At 40.1% G+C, this 19878-nt stretch overlaps 5 protein-coding genes across 6 annotated transcripts in view; 4 read left to right on the top strand and 1 right to left on the bottom strand.

The window, feature by feature from the left end:
- LOC135428215 (5-hydroxytryptamine receptor 1A) overlaps nt 1–19878 on the top strand; it is a 69274-nt gene that overhangs the window by 10769 nt on the left and 38627 nt on the right. The window lies entirely within an intron of this gene.
- Nucleotides 7144–9535, top strand: LOC135428021 (trichohyalin-like). Its single transcript, XM_064681809.1, has 2 exons — nt 7144–8071; nt 8130–9535. The coding sequence occupies exons 1-2, from the start codon at nt 7279–7281 to the stop codon at nt 9437–9439; spliced, it is 2103 nt and encodes a 700-aa protein (XP_064537879.1). The 5' UTR covers nt 7144–7278; the 3' UTR covers nt 9440–9535.
- LOC135428202 (axoneme-associated protein mst101(2)-like) lies at nt 10562–12928 on the top strand. Of its 2 annotated transcripts, XM_064682046.1 has the most exons (3): nt 10594–10710; nt 10779–11494; nt 11548–12928. In XM_064682046.1, the coding sequence occupies exons 2-3, from the start codon at nt 10801–10803 to the stop codon at nt 12738–12740; spliced, it is 1887 nt and encodes a 628-aa protein (XP_064538116.1). In that variant the 5' UTR covers nt 10594–10710; nt 10779–10800; the 3' UTR covers nt 12741–12928. The 2 variants fall into 2 exon arrangements, with proteins under 2 accessions (XP_064538115.1, XP_064538116.1); XM_064682045.1 differs by having other exon boundaries at nt 10562–11494.
- LOC135428199 (myosin-14-like) lies at nt 13484–16078 on the top strand. Its single transcript, XM_064682043.1, has 2 exons — nt 13484–14463; nt 14525–16078. The coding sequence occupies exons 1-2, from the start codon at nt 13662–13664 to the stop codon at nt 15772–15774; spliced, it is 2052 nt and encodes a 683-aa protein (XP_064538113.1). The 5' UTR covers nt 13484–13661; the 3' UTR covers nt 15775–16078.
- Nucleotides 18693–19756, bottom strand: LOC135427990 (small ribosomal subunit protein uS11A-like). The gene is made up of 2 exons (XM_064681771.1): nt 19323–19756; nt 18693–19261 (listed from the first exon to the last, which is right to left on the bottom strand). The coding sequence occupies exon 2, from the start codon at nt 19258–19260 to the stop codon at nt 18805–18807; it is 456 nt and encodes a 151-aa protein (XP_064537841.1). The 5' UTR covers nt 19261; nt 19323–19756; the 3' UTR covers nt 18693–18804.

Below are 19878 nucleotides of genomic sequence, written 5' to 3'. Positions count from 1 at the left end.
TTGAATGAATTAACCTTTAACATTTTTTATAGAGCTAGTTTCAGAGATTGTATAATATTTTGTTTCACACACTAAACAAATTTTGGAGCTGTTGAGTTTACAAAAAAATTGTTTTTAATATTGCAAATACCCCCTTTTCCAACTGGTTAAAAGATTTATAATTAGATTTTAAATTTAAGAATTTTACGACAACTTTACTTACAAAATATGCTGTCTTTGGGCCCTCAAAGAAATGTTTAAACTATTTATTTTCTTTCATCTGCAATTTTTGTTTATTTATTTATTTTTACATTTCAAAATATTTGATAAAGAAATGATGTTTGTGAATTTATTTACAGTTCGAAGCATTGTTTGTCTTTCTTCCTTCCTCACCTATGTTCGTCCGATATGTGGGCTAAAAATGCACTACATTGGGTTCAAAACTGAGTCCAATAGTGACCAATTCGATAAGCAGGGATCCTCTCTTCAACCATATAAACTTTAACTAGACTGTTAACAGCGTATTGCGCAGTCGGCTAAAGTCGACTTGCTTGTGTTATTTGCAATTTGATTGTTTGTTGTGTACATTTGGGGCAAATGTTAAATATTTAAGCACATGCATAAGAAAATATTTTGGCAATGCCCGATGTGTGTGTGTGTGTGTGTATCTATGTGTGTTTATGACTGTGTGTGGGCAGACAGAACTAATTTTTTGCTCCATAATTCATGTTGCCTGCTCTGAATGTGCCTCAGACACATTTCAAGGCGATTTTCCGGTTTGGCTGATTGTTATTTGCAGTTTGTGAAACTTTTTAGCCTGCAACAAATGCCGCCATTTGCATTTCTCCCATTTGCTCTTGTGCAGTGTGCCCGGAGAGAATGAGAGATTGTGAGAGTAAACAGAGATTTCTACTACAAGTATGAGCAACTATTTGGCACACTGCTTACATTATTTTCGCTGCTCTTTTATTTGTACATTTTCTATTTGAATGCAACAAAAAATTGGCAAACGAAGTTGTCGACAGGCATCTAAGTGAATTTGTTTGTTGTCCAAGCTGCCAAGAGATGGAATGAAATGGAAATATATATATGCAGAGAAAAAAAGAGAGAGTGAGCCAGACGCTGACCATGCACTTGGCAAAGAACCAAGACCAGCAGGAGCAGAGCTGACCAGCAGCAGCAGCAGCAGCCAAAGACCTCGATGTGGACTTTCATTTGCTCTCTTTGAGCTGGGATTTGGGACTCGCATTGATTGCTACATAGCCTATTATCCTTAAGTGCTTATCATAATTTGTGTAGCGCTCTCTTTCCGGCTTCTTGGGGTACAGCAAACACCGACGAGACCCTCAAATAATTTATTTCCCAGTGACTCGCACGCATAAGTCGCCTTAGCGACTATTCCCTCAGGTCGAACATGGGGAAATGGATTTTCTAGCGCCGACATTGACGCAGCCGGAACGTGCGAGCATCAGTTCAAAGTAGTGCCAAGTCGGATGCGAATGCCAGGCAAAAAAGAAAAAAATTGTGAAATATCCCATATGCATACTTGATGCGATGGCACATTTTTATTAAGTTTCCTTTACAAATGCTTTAAGTTTTATTCGCTGACATTCGCATGGATTCAGCTTTGAAAAGTTTATAGAAAAAACTGCTCATCCTACGTGGAGTCATGCTGATTTTCCGACTTATTATTATACCCTACAACAATACTGAGTAAATTATGTGTGAGTACTAAATAATAATAAAATAGTTATAATTAATCTAATAAAAATAAAAATAATAAATGAAGCAATCCTTGAGTGCACAGCATTAGAATTTAATAAAATGGTTAAAACTAGTAATAATTGATAATATAAATATGCATATATACTTTATAGCTCTGATGGATGATTGCATCGCATTCTCATATTCAAAAGATTGGCTATGGCATAGATATTTTTTGAGTTAATCTTAAGAGTAGCTAACACAAATGTTGAAATAAAATTATTATTAAATTACAGGGTATTACCTAGCCAATGGCAACCATTTGTTTTGTTAGCCTTTTACAAATGTTTTATTGCCGCTGATTGGAAGATTTAATTACCGCCAGAGGAAATGATTCATTGATTGAAGTTGTGCAGATGCATTTGAAAAAAATGCACGAATATAAAAAAATTGATTTTTAAAATGCATAAAAAATGTTCTTTTTATATGTATAGAATAATTTTACTTATGGATATTAAAAAAAAATACACGTTTTTATATTAAGAATAATTTTACATCGACTCGATGCAAATATTATTTATATATTTGACTTCCATGGGCAGGCAAAAACGTTGTAATCAAATGTGCGAGTACGTGCAACTTATGGCATATGATTTACTACGTTTTAGTAAATATATTATTGGAAATATCTCGCCAGCTCGTACGTATTTATGATACAAGCACTAAATTGAACATACACAAGGCGTGCATTAAACTCTGTTTGAAAATCAATTCGAATCTTCAGCTTGTTGGTCTTGGTCTCTTATTCAAGCACTTAAATATGCAAAGACTTAGAAAGACACGACAGCAAAATATTTGTATGGGGAGGTCAAGGGTTAGGGGTAGTCGTGCTTATATTTTGTTTACTGCTTCTGCCATAAGTGCTTTTTAAGCTGACTAAATAATCGATGATACTCTTTATGTCAGTCTGCAAGTTTTGAAACATTTTTGTTGATTGCGAAATTTGTTGTTGCCAACAAGCACAAATCACAAACATGGTCGAAACTACGGCGCCCAAGAACCCAACAAAGTTTTCGGCGGCGAAAGGGGGACTACAATGCATACAGCTGTATTGACATGATAAACAAAATTGAATATTCTTCTTACAGAGCATTAACAGTATGAGTACTTTGATAAGGAATATGTATGATAAAGTTGTATAAGCACCAAAATTAAAGCATATTATTTGAAATTTTTTTTTTTTTAATCTTCTGTAAAAAAATAAACTTAATAAAATGTTTTTGCACACTTTTTTAATGCTTCCATAGCCAAATTCAAAGTTTATCAAATTGGCACAAGTCCCCCACGCTTTTAGTTCCCATAGAGTCCTTGGCTTCCGTCTCGTTTTTCTTGTTCTTTGGCGCAGTCCGAAAATAAAATCGGCTCTACCGCGGGCGGTCAGCCACATAAGGCGCATAAAATTAAATAAAAATCGTATAAAAATCCTTTTAAGCACGCAACGCTTCTCTGAGTCGAAAACGCCTTTGGGACTTTCGCCGATGCAGCAGCTCAATAAAAATAAAAAAGTTAAGTGAAAAAAAACCGGAAATATGCTCAAGATTTTGCAGACCACGCTTTGTGGCCAATACTTCACTTTCCTCTTATTTTCAATCTTTTTGCTGACCCTTTTACAGCTTCGCCTCCCCCCTTTGTCTAGAGCAATGTCTCGTTTTTTGTTGTTTACGTTGTTTTCAAGCGTTGTCTGCCTTGGTTTAACTTTGGAATATTATCGTTCGTAACCTTTTTTGTGAGCATGACAGACGTAAAGCGGATTATACTTAAAGAATTCCGTTTTACTTATTATTTATTTATGTAGCCGAATCAATTTATGAAATTGCTTAAAATACAAAGCTTTTCAAGCCATTTGTGCTTATTTAAGATATAAATAGAAATATGTTTTTATTATTTAATAGCATTTAAGTAATTATTGAAAAAGCATTATTATTACTTTTGCTTTTTTTTTTTACTTTTCTACACGAAAAACGCATTTTTCTTGAAATTTACACAACCTGAACTACTTTTTTGTTTTGGTTTTTGTTTTTGTGTTTTTTACCTAGCCTATCCGCAAATTCCATTAGTCGGTAAATTCTTGATAAAGTTGGTGGCGGATTTGTCGGTTTTATTTAGACTTTATTTTCTTAGTTTCTCAGCTAACTGCTTAATGCAACTTTGTATCCATTTTTTATGAGGTGAAGAGAAAGAGCTGGAGAGCTAAAAGTTCGCTGTCTATGCTCCTCTTGTGCCGCTTTTTAGTCCCGTTCGCTGTCGAAAAATTGATTTATTTTCCATGTTTCTTACTGTTTCGTCTAGCTTTGGCACTTTTCACATATATATTTTTTGCATATGCTTCAGACTTGTTTGTTTAGTCTTTAAGTTTTTCACAACTTTTGACTCGGTGTACTTAAAATTTACATTGCAAGCGGCTTATGAAAATGTCCTCAAAGGACTTTCGACATGTTCAATAGCCGCACAAAACGCGAATCTGCTTTTAACTACTTTCGAGAACGCGATACCAAAAAAAAAAAAACAACAAAAAAATTGATTTCTTCCTAACAGGGCGGTTGCGCAATATTTGCGCATTTATCTTCATTTTCGCATTGTTTTCTTATTTGTTCGCCAAGCTTTTATGTTGCCCTTTTTTACGCGTTTTCCGTTAATGTGCACTGCGGTTGTTTACGATTCCATGCCACCTTTTGCCAGCCACCCCCCTGTTTGGCCAAAAGCCGCTGATCTGATTTCCGTTTCCGTTCACACGTACACAAAAAACACACACACATATACGCATAGCACCCCAATGTTTAATGTATCCCGCTGTCTTTGCGAAGTGTCGCCTGCTGAACACAGAGTATTGTAGTTTATATTTCATGGCACACTTTTTTATTTACTCGACTAAGGGATACCCTAGAGTCTCAGCGAAGAGTAAAAAGAGATGAATACATTCTTATAACTTCCATTTTAACTAGCTCTTTGTTCAATTAGAACTCTTTAAGTAATATAAATATTATTTTAAATTTTATTAGAATTTTGACACCATCTTTAGGCTCAGTCATCAGTTTGTTTCCCATATACCCTATTTGCTTTTGTTATATCTATATTTCCTTGTCTCATTTTTTCTCATTTTGTGTTACACGTGCGTGGACCATTTAAATGGGAGTATACAGCATAAAGCATATACCGAGCCAGAGGTTTCAGGCACTTATTTTCAATTTAAGAAATGCAAATACACATAAGCAGATTATGCTGATGAGCAGCAGCTTAGTATTGCCAAATACATGCTCATAAATGTGTGTGTGTGTATACAATTTAATTTTCTGCTCATATGGAATTTTCTGTATGTTTATTTTTTATTTTATAAAAGCTAAGCTATTGGTTAAAATTGTTTGAGCTGAAAGTAGATTATCTTTCAAAGAACTCTATATGACTAATCAGGAAATTTAAAAAATTTTTAATTAGCCTATCTGCCTACTTTTGAGTGTAGCTTATTTTATTTTCTCTTAAAATTGCATTGCCTACTTCGGCGCTAATTGTATTCCTGCTGTTAAAAACTTCTATGGAGCAGCATATATTTGCGAAAAAAAAACACAAGTTTAAACCACTGTCAAAGTCAATGGTAAAACTTTTCCGTCTGCGGTCGCTATTTGTTGTTGTCAATTTTATTTATATCAATAAATAATTCATAAATTGGGCGTGTGAGGGAGAGGGGGACACAGACTCACACCCAGTTACATGTGTCGTCAATGCCATGCCATATTGAACCAAATATAAACGCATTAAAATAAATCCGAAAAATCCTGCCACACACACAGACGCACACACACGCACAGCTTGACAACGCCATGAAAGCCACAGAGAAAGAGAAACAGGCGACATGCGACCGCATTTCAAATTAGCACACACCAAACGAATTTTTCGCAAATACACAGCCACACACACAGAAGCACGCACGCACACTTTGTATGTACATGTATTTCGTATTTAAAGCCAGATCGCAAAGTCAAAAAATGCCGCCACAAGGCGCATAAATACAAATATGTATAATGCAATATAATAAACGTCAGAAGCAGTCCACAAAAAACTACGCAGTCAGCTGAGTGTGCTGAAGGGTAAAATCTTAACCAGGCCAACATGCATACACCCACACACCCGCGCACACAAACACACACACTCAGCTGAAGGGTGGATGCTGCGATAGCGTTGTGATAACCCTTTTTAACTTTTTGGCTTACACTCTGCGGCGGGCATTGCCAAAACTGAAGTGTATATAAATACATGCACGCAAATATTTATACACAAGCATATTGCGTACTTTGTGCGACTTTATGGAGTTAACCAACTTAAATCCAATTTGGCTAACAAGACATTGTCAGTGAAGGCAGCAAACACAGCGGACTATTCCATTAAGCTAAGCCGCACAAATCGGGCAAAGAATTACGAGAATTTTCTGATTATAAAATCCCCATCAATTATTTTGTATTTTGGGTCAAAAATGTTTCATCTCTGTCAAATGAAAAGCAAATTTGTTTATCATGGTTCGAACACTTGATGTTGGCTTTTTAATTTTGTCACAAAATGGAAACTGCTTTAAGCAGACAGCTGGGGTATATATAAATACATATATATATATATATATATGTTCCTGAGCTGCGTTAACAGCTCTGTCAATATATATTTGTTGATAAAACTTTACTTAGATTCGTCTTTTCTCTAATCCGATATCAAAATATAAAAAACCATTTAGTGTAGGTATAGAAATATATTAATTAAGGATGTATATTACATCAGCCGAAGATCATATTAGATAAAATTATTCAGAAAGTAACTTTGATAGCATATACAAATATCTTATTTTGATAAAAAGAATAAAACTACGAGTATTTCTGCATTTGTTCGCTGAATATTGGACAATATAAGACGATATTTAATAGAGTACAGGGAATCCTCAGGACGACAACTTTTAAAATAATTAATACTAATTACAAAAACATGAACTAATATTTAACCATTCCATAAAAGAAATTGAATATCAAAAGCCAACGGACCTCCAAAAGCCAATTGGGGCTGCTTGAAAAATTAGCATGTAGGCGTTGCTTGACTCCTTGTTGGGGCAGTCAATCGACCACATTTAATAAATAAACCCGCCGCTAAAGCTTATGCTCATTAGTTCTGCACAGGGTGGACTGTCACATGGCGCCATTCTGTCAGCTGCTATTCAAGGATAAAGGCTGAGAAACTGTTTCAAGAATGCCAGCACATGACAGAATATGATGTACGAATAAAGCACAAATATGACAGAGAAATAACCTAATGAAGCTGATATTAAGCATATATTTTAAATAGAAATATCTTTAATTAATTTCTAAAAAGGAGGCTATAATCATTCCTTCACTTCGATTTTAAGGAAAACAAATATCCCACAGCACCTTTTTAAATAAAAAAAACACTCTGAATTCAAAGAAACTTCAATTTTATGGTATTTGCCAGAATCGCAATTACCCGCCTTATGTACATAACATATTTATATATTTTCAAAAGAGTTCTTAAACTTTATAATTGACAATGACGGGCAATAGGATTTGTGGAGCAGTGCCGGCCAACACAGAGCGCTTAAATAAACGCAATACGAGACCTTTTGTAATTAGTGCCAAACGATTTAATGCCATATTGGCCAGGTCCGGTAAGGACCAAACACTAGACGAGTCGGTAAATGAGGAGTATCGCTATAAGCAATATCTGAAAGAAGGCAACGATGCACTTTGCAAATGTTTCCCAATGAAAACAACCCTATTGCCAGAAGAGGAGGACCAAGCCAATTTTTATGAGATGAGTAGAAAAGTTTTAGAAGGTAGCAGAGAACAAGAATTACATCAGCAACAGCTACGCACTGAACGCATTGTAAAAGCAAATAAGATACTTGAAAGCCTAAAGCCCTGTCAAAGAGCTCTGCGCCAGGCACAGGTCGAGAGCGAGGTGATCTATCAGCGGAAATATAATGAAGCCCTCAATCAGGAGATATCTGTAAATGCCCGGCAACAGGAGCGTCTAGATGAACAGCAGTGTCCGGAAAGATTGATACCCTTTTGCAATTTCACAGAGCAGCAGCTTAAGGCTCAGCAGCAGGAAAAGTCCGTCACCGTGCGCAGGCAATTTCTCAAGGATCTCGAAGAGCGGCAACAACGCAAATTGGCTGAAAAGGAACAAGAGATATACGAGGGAATTATCGAGCGTGAGCAGTACAAGTGCCTGCAGAAGAAAGAGGAGCAGGCAGCCAAAGAGCTGGCAGAAAAGAAACGCGAGTTTTGCCGTCGTGCCTATCGGGAATCGCTCAAGGAAAAGGCCGAGATCAAGAAACGTAAGTTCTGCGAATGATTTCAAAAGGTTCTGCTAATTGCCACCAAACCAACCAATAGACGAGCGCATCTGTGAGCAAATTGAGAATCGCATCATTTGTGTAGATGTCACGAAGCGTCGTTACCTGGAGGCGCGTTCCAACAAGGCATTCAAAACGATGCACACGAGGGTTATGCCCGAACGTGATGCTTGGTCCAAGCAGATCTGCCGCATGGAGCAAGCGAACACACGGAAAGCCCAGGACTTGCAGGAAAAGCTTAAAAATCGCTATGAGTTCGAGGTAGAGATAGATGAAGCCCGACGTCAATGTCAGAAGGAGGAACTGTCCAATCAGCGTCGTGCCTACGAATTGGAGGAGCGCAGGCAGGCTGAAGAGCGTCGTCAACGGGATGCGGAGATTCGTCGATTTGCCATAGCTGATCGCTTAAAGAACCAGGAAACCAATAACCGATTCAATTCCACAGAAAAAAGGCGCAAAGATAAGGCGACTGCTGACCTACGTGACCAACTCCATTGCCAGCGGGACGAGTTTCAGGAGCAACGTAAAGATCAGCAAATGCGCATCTCTGCTTGCCAACCCGATCTCTATTTGCAACAAGATGTGAATTTTTACGACCAGGCGCTTAAAGTGATTTCAGAGGCGCATGAGAATGGACGACCCACTCTCCCCATGGTGAAGGCAGTGGAAACTTATCGACGAGACAACCAGATAGAGATGATTCCTGAAAGTCGTACTAATCGTAGGAGCAGAATACGAGACTATTGCTGGCCAGGCTACCACTCCAAGGCGGATTTGGCGTACAAAAAGTACGAGCAGCGGGAAAAATGTCAAAGAGACCAGGCGGCGGCTCAGCATCAGATTTTGATGAACTGCATCAAAATTAATAAAATAGCTGCCGAGGAACGACCATGTAAAGCCTCTGTTCCGGAGAGCCCTGTCAAGTGCTTTCAACATCGCGGCATGCCTGCCATCGAAAGTGTGGATTCCTTCGATTGTGGAAGCAATGTCTGCTACGCGGATGATCCTCAGCCTGGTCCTTGCCCAAGCGCCTTGGAGGTTATGAGGACTTGTGACACAAATCTACAATCGATAAGGCCTGAGGCTGCACCCTATATAAGTGACACATGTCCGGGTTCCATTGAGGGGAATGTTCTAGCAAATACATCAAACGCTAAGCTTAAACCCCATCATGGACAGGCGGGCTCAGCTAAGGATTCAGAATCATCAATTCATTCGAAACGCACAAGTTCGATAAGCACAAATAATTCATCGAGCCCGAATCACTCGGGCACACTCAGAAAAATGCATCAAGCCAAAAAGCACAAAGCACCACCTAAACAACCCAATCAAGCTCGCATGTGGCGTTGAAATTGGTTTTATAATTGGAGTGCATTATCGAAACTGTATTCCTTCTTTGATTCTTATTTATTCGATAAATATTTTTTTAAAAATGTCTTTCATATATATACGCCTGTATGAATGCATTCAATTCATCTCAACTTTTATATATTCAGCGACATAAGTATATTTGAATGGTTAAAGTGATATAAGATCTATAAATCTGACACAATTTTCGTTTTTCAATTATTATCGATTATCAATATACATTAATATGTGTTGCAATTTGCAATTTGCAATTTGCAAATTAGTTAAAACTCTGTCAATGATCTAAACGTTCATATTTTCTAGAGCTAGGAAATAATATTCTTCAAAAATGCGATAGGTGCTCATTTATTATAGCGTGTACCTATTGAAAATTGATTAATAGGATATAATCTTTTAGGTAACAGAAAGTAGGGGCTATCTTCGATCTTCTTGATCGACATCAACAGCCAAGTTGATTAAGCCGTATCTGTGTCTTTCTGTCCGAATACATAAACATGCGAGTATCGGGAAATGTAAGAAATGCTTGAAATGTTTGTCCTTCTATGGAATTTTTACCTAAATAAAAGCCCTTATTGGGCCATTCGTGCATTGATAGTTGCTTGTATGTCCATTTGTTGGAGTTTGGAAATGAGCGATGGCTCTTGTCATGAGCCTCCTGATATCCTTCAGGGATTGTAGGTGGTATGTTCTAAACGTTTTCTTCCTTTTGTTGTTTAGAGCCATACACGTGTAGCGTGTACTTTTCTTGCTCCATCTGGCTTCTGCATATTGCATTGAATGGGATGCCAAGGTTTTCTGCGATTATTCGGCGAATTTACATCCTGTTGTTGGAGCGGAGGTCAGTTGTTCTCCTGCATTCAGCCAGTTTTTCATCGGGGTATCGGATTCTAATCCTTGATATCACTATGTTTTATAAGGCTAACGTGTCCCGAGCCCACGATGACCGCCGACTTTGTGCTCTTGTTGCAGTCGAACACAATTAACTTCTTGTTCAGCTTGAGCATAAGGATTTAATAGATGCCTGGCGTACAGAGTAATTGTTTACTTTAAGAACATATTCTAGTAGAAGGCTATTGCTTTAACTTCTAGAATAAACAGAATTATAATAAATACATAAATACATACAACATACTTACAATTCAAGGGAAATCCACAAGCTTCCCATTAATACAATTCACGAATATCCAAACTTCATACTTAATAAACTATATACATGTATATATCATATACAATTAATAATGAAGCTGAATAAAGTATGTTTTGCCCAGCCCGGCCATGTGAAATTCATAAATAATCGCAAGGTTTTCCCCGTGGTTCTCAGTGCCAAGCGCTTCGATGCCATAATGGCCAGGTCCCTCATGAAAAAGAAGAATGCAGCCCTGGCCGCAGAGGAAGAGGATATGCGTTACATGAAATACCTGAAAGAAGGCAGCGATTGGCTTTGCAGCCTTTTTAAAAACGATGGGCACCAAGACTTGGACGAGGAAAAGAAGGCGAGACTTGATCAGGAACTGATGGAAGCAGCAATCAGGGAAAAGCAGGTTAAATATGAGGATGATTTGCTCCGGAAAGGACGCATCATTCGTGCTAATCGAATATTGGAGGATATTAAGGACGGTCAACGAGCATTGCATCGTGCGGTAGTCGAGAGCGAAGTGGTATATCAAAGAAAATACAACGAGGCTGTCAACCGTGAAATTGCCGAAGACGCTCGGCGTCAGAAGCGTCTGGAAGATGAGACCTGCCCAGAAGTATTGATACCATTCTCCACCATAACAGAGGAGCAGCTCAAAGCCCAGGAAAAGGCGAAGGCGCTAATTGTGCGCGCCGAATTCCTAAAGGACTGCAAAGAGAGACGCGAGAGGAAATTAGCCGAAAAAGAGCAAGAGGAATGCGATACTATTATCGAGCGTGCGCAGTACCAATGCCTGTACGAGAAGGAACAGAAGGAAGCCAAGGAGCGGGCCGAAAAGAAGCGCGAATTTTGCCGTCGTGCCTACAAAGATGCGCTCAAGGAAAAGGCAGCGATCAAAGAATGTAAGCTAACAGCGAAAAACTTTTCCAATAATAATCACCAAATCAACCACCAGTCGAAAACACCTGCGATAAAATTAACGATCGCATCATCTGCGCTGATGTGACAAGACGCCGCACTCTGGACACGCGCTACAATAAGGATTTCAAGGCGATGATAGCGAAGAGAATAGGCGATCGGGAAAATCGGGCTATACAACTCTGCCGCCTCCAGCAGGAAAAAAAACGCCGGGCCCAGGATCAGCAGAAGCATGTAGGGGCACAATATGATACAGAGGTCCAGATAGACGAAGGACGTCGCCAATGTAAGATAGATCAGCTGTCCAAGCAGCGTCGTGCCTACGAGCTGGAGAACCGCACGCAGGCTAAGGAGCGACGCGAACGGGATGCAGAGATTCGCCGCTTTCAAGTTGCTGATCGACTTAAGACCATGGAGACCAACAAAAGATTCTCTGCTACGCAGAAACGCCATAAGGATCAAGAAACTGAAAAATTACGGGACATACTTTTTGGTCAACGGGATGATTTCCTGGAACGACGTCAGCAGGAGCTAATGCGAATGTCTTCTTGTCAAGCAGATCCTTTCATAAAAGAGGACGTGATGTTCTTTGATGATGCGCTCAAGGCAGTTGTGCATGCGCGCAAAACGGGACGTCCTGTTTACCCGATGGCCAAGGCTGTGGAGATCTACAGACGCAAGAACCAGATTGATGAGGTTCCCGAGGGTCGTATGGTGGGCAGGAGCAGAATACGAGACTATTGCTGGCCAGGATTCTACTCCAAAGCGGAATTGGCGTACAAAAATTACGCGCAAAGGGATAAGTGCCGCGAGGACCTGCAGCAGGAACGCAATCAGATATTTAACAACTGTATCAAAATCACCAAAATAGCTGCCGAAGAGCAGCCGTATAAAAAGTGCGAAATGGAGTGCCCTATAAAGTGTCTTCAGCACCGCGGCATGCCTGCCGTCGAAAGTGTCGATTCCTTTGATTGTGGAAGCAATGTCTGCTACGAGGAGGATCTTCAGCCTGAGCAGTGTCCAGTTGCTATGCAGGCTGCGGAAAATTGTGACGAGAGTCTTCGATCGAATAAGTCGAATGATTCAATTAAAGCACATTGGAACTCTCCGGAGTCAAAAGAAAGCCCATTAAATAGCTCAAGCTCGATGAAAACTATTGTCGCAGTTAATCGATGCAATTCAGATGAAAAATTCAGCAAACCAGCCGATCGTAAGCGTATTTGGCGTTAAGATTCTAGGATCTAATCAGCAAAATGTAATGAGACAGCTTACAAAAATCACGTTGATGCTTAGTTTATATAGGTTGAGCGATTCGCCCCATTAATTATTATCAATTGAAAGGATTTGTCATGTAACTGTTATTAGGAGTTGTAGATATATTAATATTTGAGAGAGTAAAGTAAACTTAGAGCAAAAGATATTGAATTTGTATTTTATTTGGTCTGTTAAACCATCTTAGACGCCGGATTTTAACACTATATCAATGCTTATTTAATATTCAAATAATTTGATGTAAACAAGGTGGCAAAGCTGAAATGTTAGCTGAAGCAACTAACCATAATATTTTTAAAGGATAATGTGCATTAACTTAACTCTATTCGGAGCTGAGGGGCAGCGCTTAGATGTTGCTGCTAAATATTTAACATCAGCAACTAGAGCAGCTAATAAATGTTCTTGTTAATAAAGTTGATGTTGTCTTTGACACACAAATAAGAATAAGGGAATAATAGTTCCCATAGTTGTTACATGGGAGACAAAGAAGCTAACAACGTTATTTGAAGCTGATGCGTATATCGTAATGTGGCAACGCTTTATTGTTGCTGTTAAATATTTAACAGCCAGCTGATAAGAAAGCAACTAAGACAATATATGTTAGGGACAATGTGCTTGACAACAACTTAAAGTGGTTATTATCTTTGACACACAGATACGAATAAGGGAATATGAATCCACACAAACACAGTAGCCCATGGTGCTGTCAATACATTCCATACTTAAGGAAACATACACAAACAAACAAACAAGAAACAAACAAACAAAGACACACAAACAACAGACACCCACAGAGAGGCATCACAATTAACACACTTCTTCTGCACATCGATAGAATTTCGCGGTACTCAACACGTAAAAAAATCACAAAAAATAAACATGCTGAGGCTGAAATTAAACAAGGCGTGCGTGGCGCAACCCGGCCACACGAAGCTCATCAGCAATCGCTCGCTTCAGCCAGTTGTGGTGTCAGCGAAGCGCTTTGATGACATCATGTCCAGGTCAACTATGGCACAGAAGCAAGCTGCTCTGGCTGCGGAGGTCGAAGAGCGTCGCTACATGACATACCTCAAGGAGGGTAGCGATTGGGTCTGCAGCCGCTTCACGGGTAATATCTCATTCGAAGAGCAGAGGCAAGCGAAAATCGATCAGGAACTAAACGAGGCTGCAATCAGAGAGAGGCAAATCCTGCTCGAAGACGAACATGTGCGCATGCAGCGCATCATGCGCGCTAGCCAAATACTGGAGGAATTGAAGCCGGGTCAGCGAGGTCTGCGTCACGCCGTGATCGAGAGCGAAATGTTATATCAGCGAAAGTTCAATGAAGCCCTCAATCGTGAGATCGCTCAAGAGGTTCGACAGCAGCAGCGTTTCGATGAAGAACAGTGTCCAGAGCGTTTGATACCGTTTTGCAATGTCACTGAGCGGGAGGGAAAAGCCGGTGAAGCGGCGAAAGCGGTCGAGTTACGTGCCTATTTATTGAAGGATCTGGAAGAGAGGCGACTGCAAAGATTGGCCAAAAAGAAACAGGAGGATTACGACGTAATTATAGAGCGCGCGCAGTACAAGCTTCTGCACGAGAAGGAAAAACAGTCTGCCAAGGAGCGCGCTGAAAGAAATCGCGATTTTTACCGTCGTGCCTACCAAGATGCTCTCAAAGAGAAGGCCGAGATAGCCAAATGTAAGTTCATGGAGCTAAGCTAAATACAAATCTCACTGACTACCACACACCTCTTCCATAGACGAGAGTATGTGTAATGAGATCGACGATCGAGTCCTTTGCGTTGATCTCGTAAAGCGTCGCAAGCTAGACGCCCAGTATGGTCAACAAATCAAGAAGATGCGTGACAAGCGAATACTCGAGAAGGAGGCGCGCGCCGTGCAGCTATGCTACCAGGCGCAGGCGGACAAGCGCCAGGCTCAATCACGTCAAGTCCAAGTTATCAATCAACATGATGAACAGGTTGAGATGGACGAGGGACTACGCCAGTGTAAGTCAAATGAGTTGTCCCAGCAGCGTCGCGCTTACGAGCTGGAGGATCGCAAACGGGAAGAGCTGCAACGCCAGCGAGATGCGGAGATTCGTCGCTTTCAAGTTGCTGAACGATTCCGGAACGCGAAGGCCAACAACTTATTCAATACAGCCCTGAAGCAGAATAGAGATGCAGAGACTGCAAACCTGCGGGACATACTCTATGGCCAGCGGGACGAGTTCCTAGCAAAACGTCAAGAGGAGCAATTGCGCGTGTCTGCTTGCCGAGAAGATCCTTATCTGCAGGAAGATGTTTTGTTCTTCGGTGATGCGGTTAAGGCGATTAAGGATGCTCGTAAAATGGGACGTCCTATTTTCCCGATAGCCAAGGCTGTGGAGGCCTACAGACGCAAGAACCAGATTGATGAGGTTCCCGAGGGTCGTATGGTGGGCAGGAGCAGAATACGAGACTATTGCTGGCCAGGATACTACTCCAAAGCGGAATTGGCGTACAAAAAGTATGAGCATCGGGAGAAGTGTCGCCAGGAACAGCAAAGGGATCGCAATGAGATATTTAACAACTGTATCAAAATCACCAAAATGGCTGCCGAAGAGCAGCCGTACAAAAAGTGCCCTGTGGGGGGTATCATCAAGTGTTGCCAACATCGCGGCCTTCCTGACGTCGACAGCATCGATTCCTTCGATCGTGCTAGCAATATATTCCACGAGGAAGATGCTCTGCCTGATGGTAATCCAACTGCTATGCAGCCTGCAAAGTCGAATAAATTTTCTCAGCAAAACAGTGCACACTTGCCAAAGCAGAGAAGTAGTCAGAGAAACTCCAAAGGATCCAAACACAGTTCCTTGAATTCGAATATTTCTAAGCAGGTCTCGAGCCAAAAGCTAGTTTGCAATCCAAATTGTTCGGGTTCGTCGAGAGAAATAGCTGGGGCTTTCCAATTAGGTCACAAGCCACGCAATAGAAAACCACTTAATTCATCTAAAACATGTTTATCTTGACTCTAAGGACTTGAACATTCCAGGTCATTTGAATTAAATCATTACTGCAATTACTGAATACTCAAAGATGCCACAAAGATGCATCAAAGGAGCAGGCCAAAATATATCAGTTAACTGATATGCAAAATCATACTAAGAAGGCGAAATTCAAAACTTTCATAGTTTGTGTTTCGATTTTTACTGGTGATCTGCACTTCAAATGTGATTCATATTTTGAATTATTTAAAATGTAATTGCCATAATGTAACTAAAATTTGTGATAAATTTTCTAGGAATTGTGAATAAAGAACATATTTTGACAGCATGTGGTTTACTGGAAGAGAGAGTACAAAAAGTATTGATGACTTAACAAATATGAGATCTAACTATATAAAAGTTCCAAGACTTAAGACTTAGGCATCATTTAAGAATTTGATAATAATCTCTTTACAAAAACTTAGCTTTCGCCATATAGTTTTTTCCCAAAGCAAATCCACATTTTGTGTTAACAAAAGCAGCCTCCAGTCTGTCGACCTCAAAGTACTCGGAAACAAAAACCGAAAGGAAAATAAAACAGGACAGATTCAAGTGCTTGGTGCTGCTTCTTTGGTGTCCGTTAACGGCAACTGCTCTGGATGGATGGTTGTGTCATTTTGTGGGAATTGCAAATTAGCGTGGATTGCGCACTTTACCAAAGCGACAACGAGAACGAAAACGAATAGGTTGGTAATATGGAAACGTGGCAACGGAAAGAGGAGTCAGAGTGGGCGACAAGTGGTAAGAAATCGGCCAGACAAACACAAACACAAACACGAACAGAAACAGAAGCAGAAGCAGACAGTGGGTGAGAAAACACTTGACTCGCGTGCTATACACCTGCACGAATGCGCCAGGTGTGGCATTAGCAGCTGTTGACACACATCTCATGGCGGCGCACAACATGTCGCATAAGTATTTTAATTAAGCATCAAGGGGACGCTCAAAAACACTGCCTCAAGTTGCACGCGACGAGTCGCGTTTTAATTAAGATCCACTAAACTAAGGCAGACATTTGAGGAGGCAGAGTGGCAAGTCTAACGGGGGGAGTGGACAGAACTTGAGATGCGCTGGGAAAACGGAAAGTTTCCATTTAAGCTAAACTCGCAACTGAAATTTAATTTACTTTGGCAAAAACTTGCGGCAGCAGCTGCGGCAACACCAGCGAAAAACCAGTCCGTCATATTTTTGTATGTATTACTCATACGCCCAGTGTGAGCGAGCGTGTGTGTGTGTGAGACCAGCCACAGTGACGGCATGGCAATAATGCTGGCCTGAAATATCAGTTACCACGCCCACGGCGACAGGTGGCGGCGGCAAAAACAAGAGCAACAACAGCGACAAGCACAGCTACATGCATAAATACAGGACCCAGGTCCGCCAGTTTGCAATCCTGCGTTGCGCTGAAACCCCCTAAAAATTGTGAGCATTTAAATGCCTTACAAAAATATAAATACACATGCAAAAAGAGGGGAACACGAGTGGATTGTTGAATTTCATAACTGCCTTAGCCCGCAGTTGCTATAAAATTGTATTTATTTGCAAAGTGATAAAAAATATGCCCCATGTGAAAGCGGAAGAAAAACACAAACAGCGACAGAAAAATATATGCAAATACATTTTTGTGCGTTTTGCTGAAACATGCTTGCAGAAATAAGCTGGTAATAACAATAAAGATACCCATAGGTAGAGAGCTTTGTAATATGCACCCAAAAGTTGTGGGTTTCGAAATAAATTGCACAGGATCAACGCTAGAGAATAATATAAAAATATTATCAGAAGCTTTAAAATAAGTCAATGTGTATTTGTATACCCTGAACCCATTGGCTGAAAAGGGTATAATGTATTGGTGCAAATGTATCTAACAGGCAGAAGGAAGCATTTCCGACCCCATAAAGAATATATATTCTTGTTCAGTATCGATCTAGTCATGTCCGCCTGTCTGCCCGTCCGTCCGGCTATTCGTCCGTATAAGAGCTAGAGACTTGAAATCTGGAACGTAGGTCCTCCTAATTCCCACGCAGTACGAGATTGCTTCCAATAATCGATAGCTTGCCCCGTGTTTAAGTAATCGAAATCCTGTTTTTTAAGCGAATCCCTTGGGTTTTTAGAGCTAGAGACATCAACTTTGAATAGTATTTATATATATAGTATCTTTCATTTCATCATTTCATTTTGGCAACGGAACTCCCGACTAGCCTCTTCCTTTGTTTGAGTATCATTCCGAATTCAAAAGGGAAAACAGCTTGATAGAAATTGTGTCAATATTAATAAGTTATTCCTTCAAGCTTCCTGTTTTTAAAAAATGACTGCCTGCTTGCGAATTGTTTCAAATATTAATTGTTCTATTATTAAATAGCTAAAGCTGATGTCCAAAAGCGAAACGATGATTTTGGGTGGCAAAAAATGATCAGATCAAAAAATGATTTCCTATTTATAATTTCTAGAATCAAGGGAAGAATCTAGTTAAAGCAACAGCAGCGAGCATGAAGCTACCAATACAAAGTCTTTTAGCTTTAGTTTTAATTTTGTTGTTTTGTGTTATGTAATATATAAAATGCTGCATTGCACATTTTGCATTGAAATTAACTATATTCGCATAAACAACTGCAATACGATACGAAAGCGGAATTAAAGTGTTGATTCACCACGAACAGATTTTTGTAAAAAAGCCTTGAGAAAATACATAAAAACAAATATAAATAAATTTTAAAAAAATTAGTTCGAAAAAATTTGAGAAAATACTTATCAGGTTCATAAATCAAACCTTGCGACAATTGTTTCAGCCTTATGGAATGTACAGGCATATTCATTATTCAAGTTTTCCCTATTCCTACGAATGTTCCGAAATTTAATTCACAAGTTTTCTTCTGGACGCACGAAAAACAAAAGAATAAATCGACTTTGCATTTTTAACTCAATGGAAAACATTAAGTTTAACGATTATGTATTCATTATTTTAGAATCAAATGCATGAAATACGTTCATAGTATGCATAGGTCATCTGATGACATTTTAGAGACGACGGCCACGACGACCGCCCTTTTTGCGCGTGGAGTCGGACGGAATGGGTGTCACATCCTCGATGCGACCGATTTTCATAGATGAGCGAGCCAGGGCACGCAGTGCGGATTGAGCGCCGGGTCCGGGTGTCTTGGTTCTGTTGCCGCCCGTAGCGCGCAATTTGATGTGCAGAGCCGTAATGCCAAGTGCCTTACACCTTTCGGCCACATCCTGGGCGGCCAGCATGGCGGCGTAGGGTGAAGACTCATCACGATCGGCCTTGACCTTCATGCCGCCAGTGACACGTGCGATAGTTTCGCGTCCGGACAGGTCGGTAACGTGGACAAACGTATCATTAAAACTGGCATAGATGTGGGCAACGCCAAAAACATTCTCGCCATCCCGCACCTGCGGTCCCAGCGACACCTGCACTTCCTCCTTCTGAACCTTAGCCTTCCTGGGCGCCATGCTACAGAAATTAAATGATTTTTTAGAAGAAGCGTATGTTAAAAATTTAATTTCTGCCTTACCGAATATTTTTTTTTCAAATTGAAATCTGCAATTGTGAAGTAAAAAGCTGTAGCACAGTTTGCTTAAGAAAACAAAATCCAACTAACAATCAACTCAACGCCAACTAAGTCGTTTGGCTTAAATGCGACAACAACGATACCTTTTTCAGCTTCTCAGTAAAAATACCCGACTACTTGAGATATGACATTTATATTTATCTTATTCTCGGCGATTTTCCCTTATCGCCGTCTGGAATTTCTTTGGTTTATTGTATTTTTACTGCAACTGCGAGTCAATCAAAGCAAAGAAGGAATCGATGAGTCCTGAAACCCGAGCTGCCATTCAATTGAGTTGTGGGCGTTTCTCGACTTTCTCGGAAACTTTGCCGGCGCCTCGCAGATGCCACGTTGTGTGCTCTAATATTACGTTTGGCTGCCACACGGCAGACGATTTCATTTAATAGTCGTACAGATTGTTCAGCATTTATGGATCAATTGCCAAGCAGCTCAACCAGAAACATTGGCAAGTGCAATTTATTGGGCTTGCGCTTGGGCAGAGGTAAACAACTGCATAAAT

This window comes from Drosophila montana, unplaced genomic scaffold (assembly GCF_035044405.1).
Source record: "Drosophila montana isolate Dmon_TW-CO22-7 unplaced genomic scaffold, ASM3504440v1 contig_2438_1, whole genome shotgun sequence".
Taxonomy (NCBI): domain Eukaryota; kingdom Metazoa; phylum Arthropoda; class Insecta; order Diptera; family Drosophilidae; genus Drosophila; species Drosophila montana.
The sequence above is the reverse complement of the archived record's forward strand: the minus strand, read 5'-3'. Positions and strand labels throughout refer to the sequence as shown.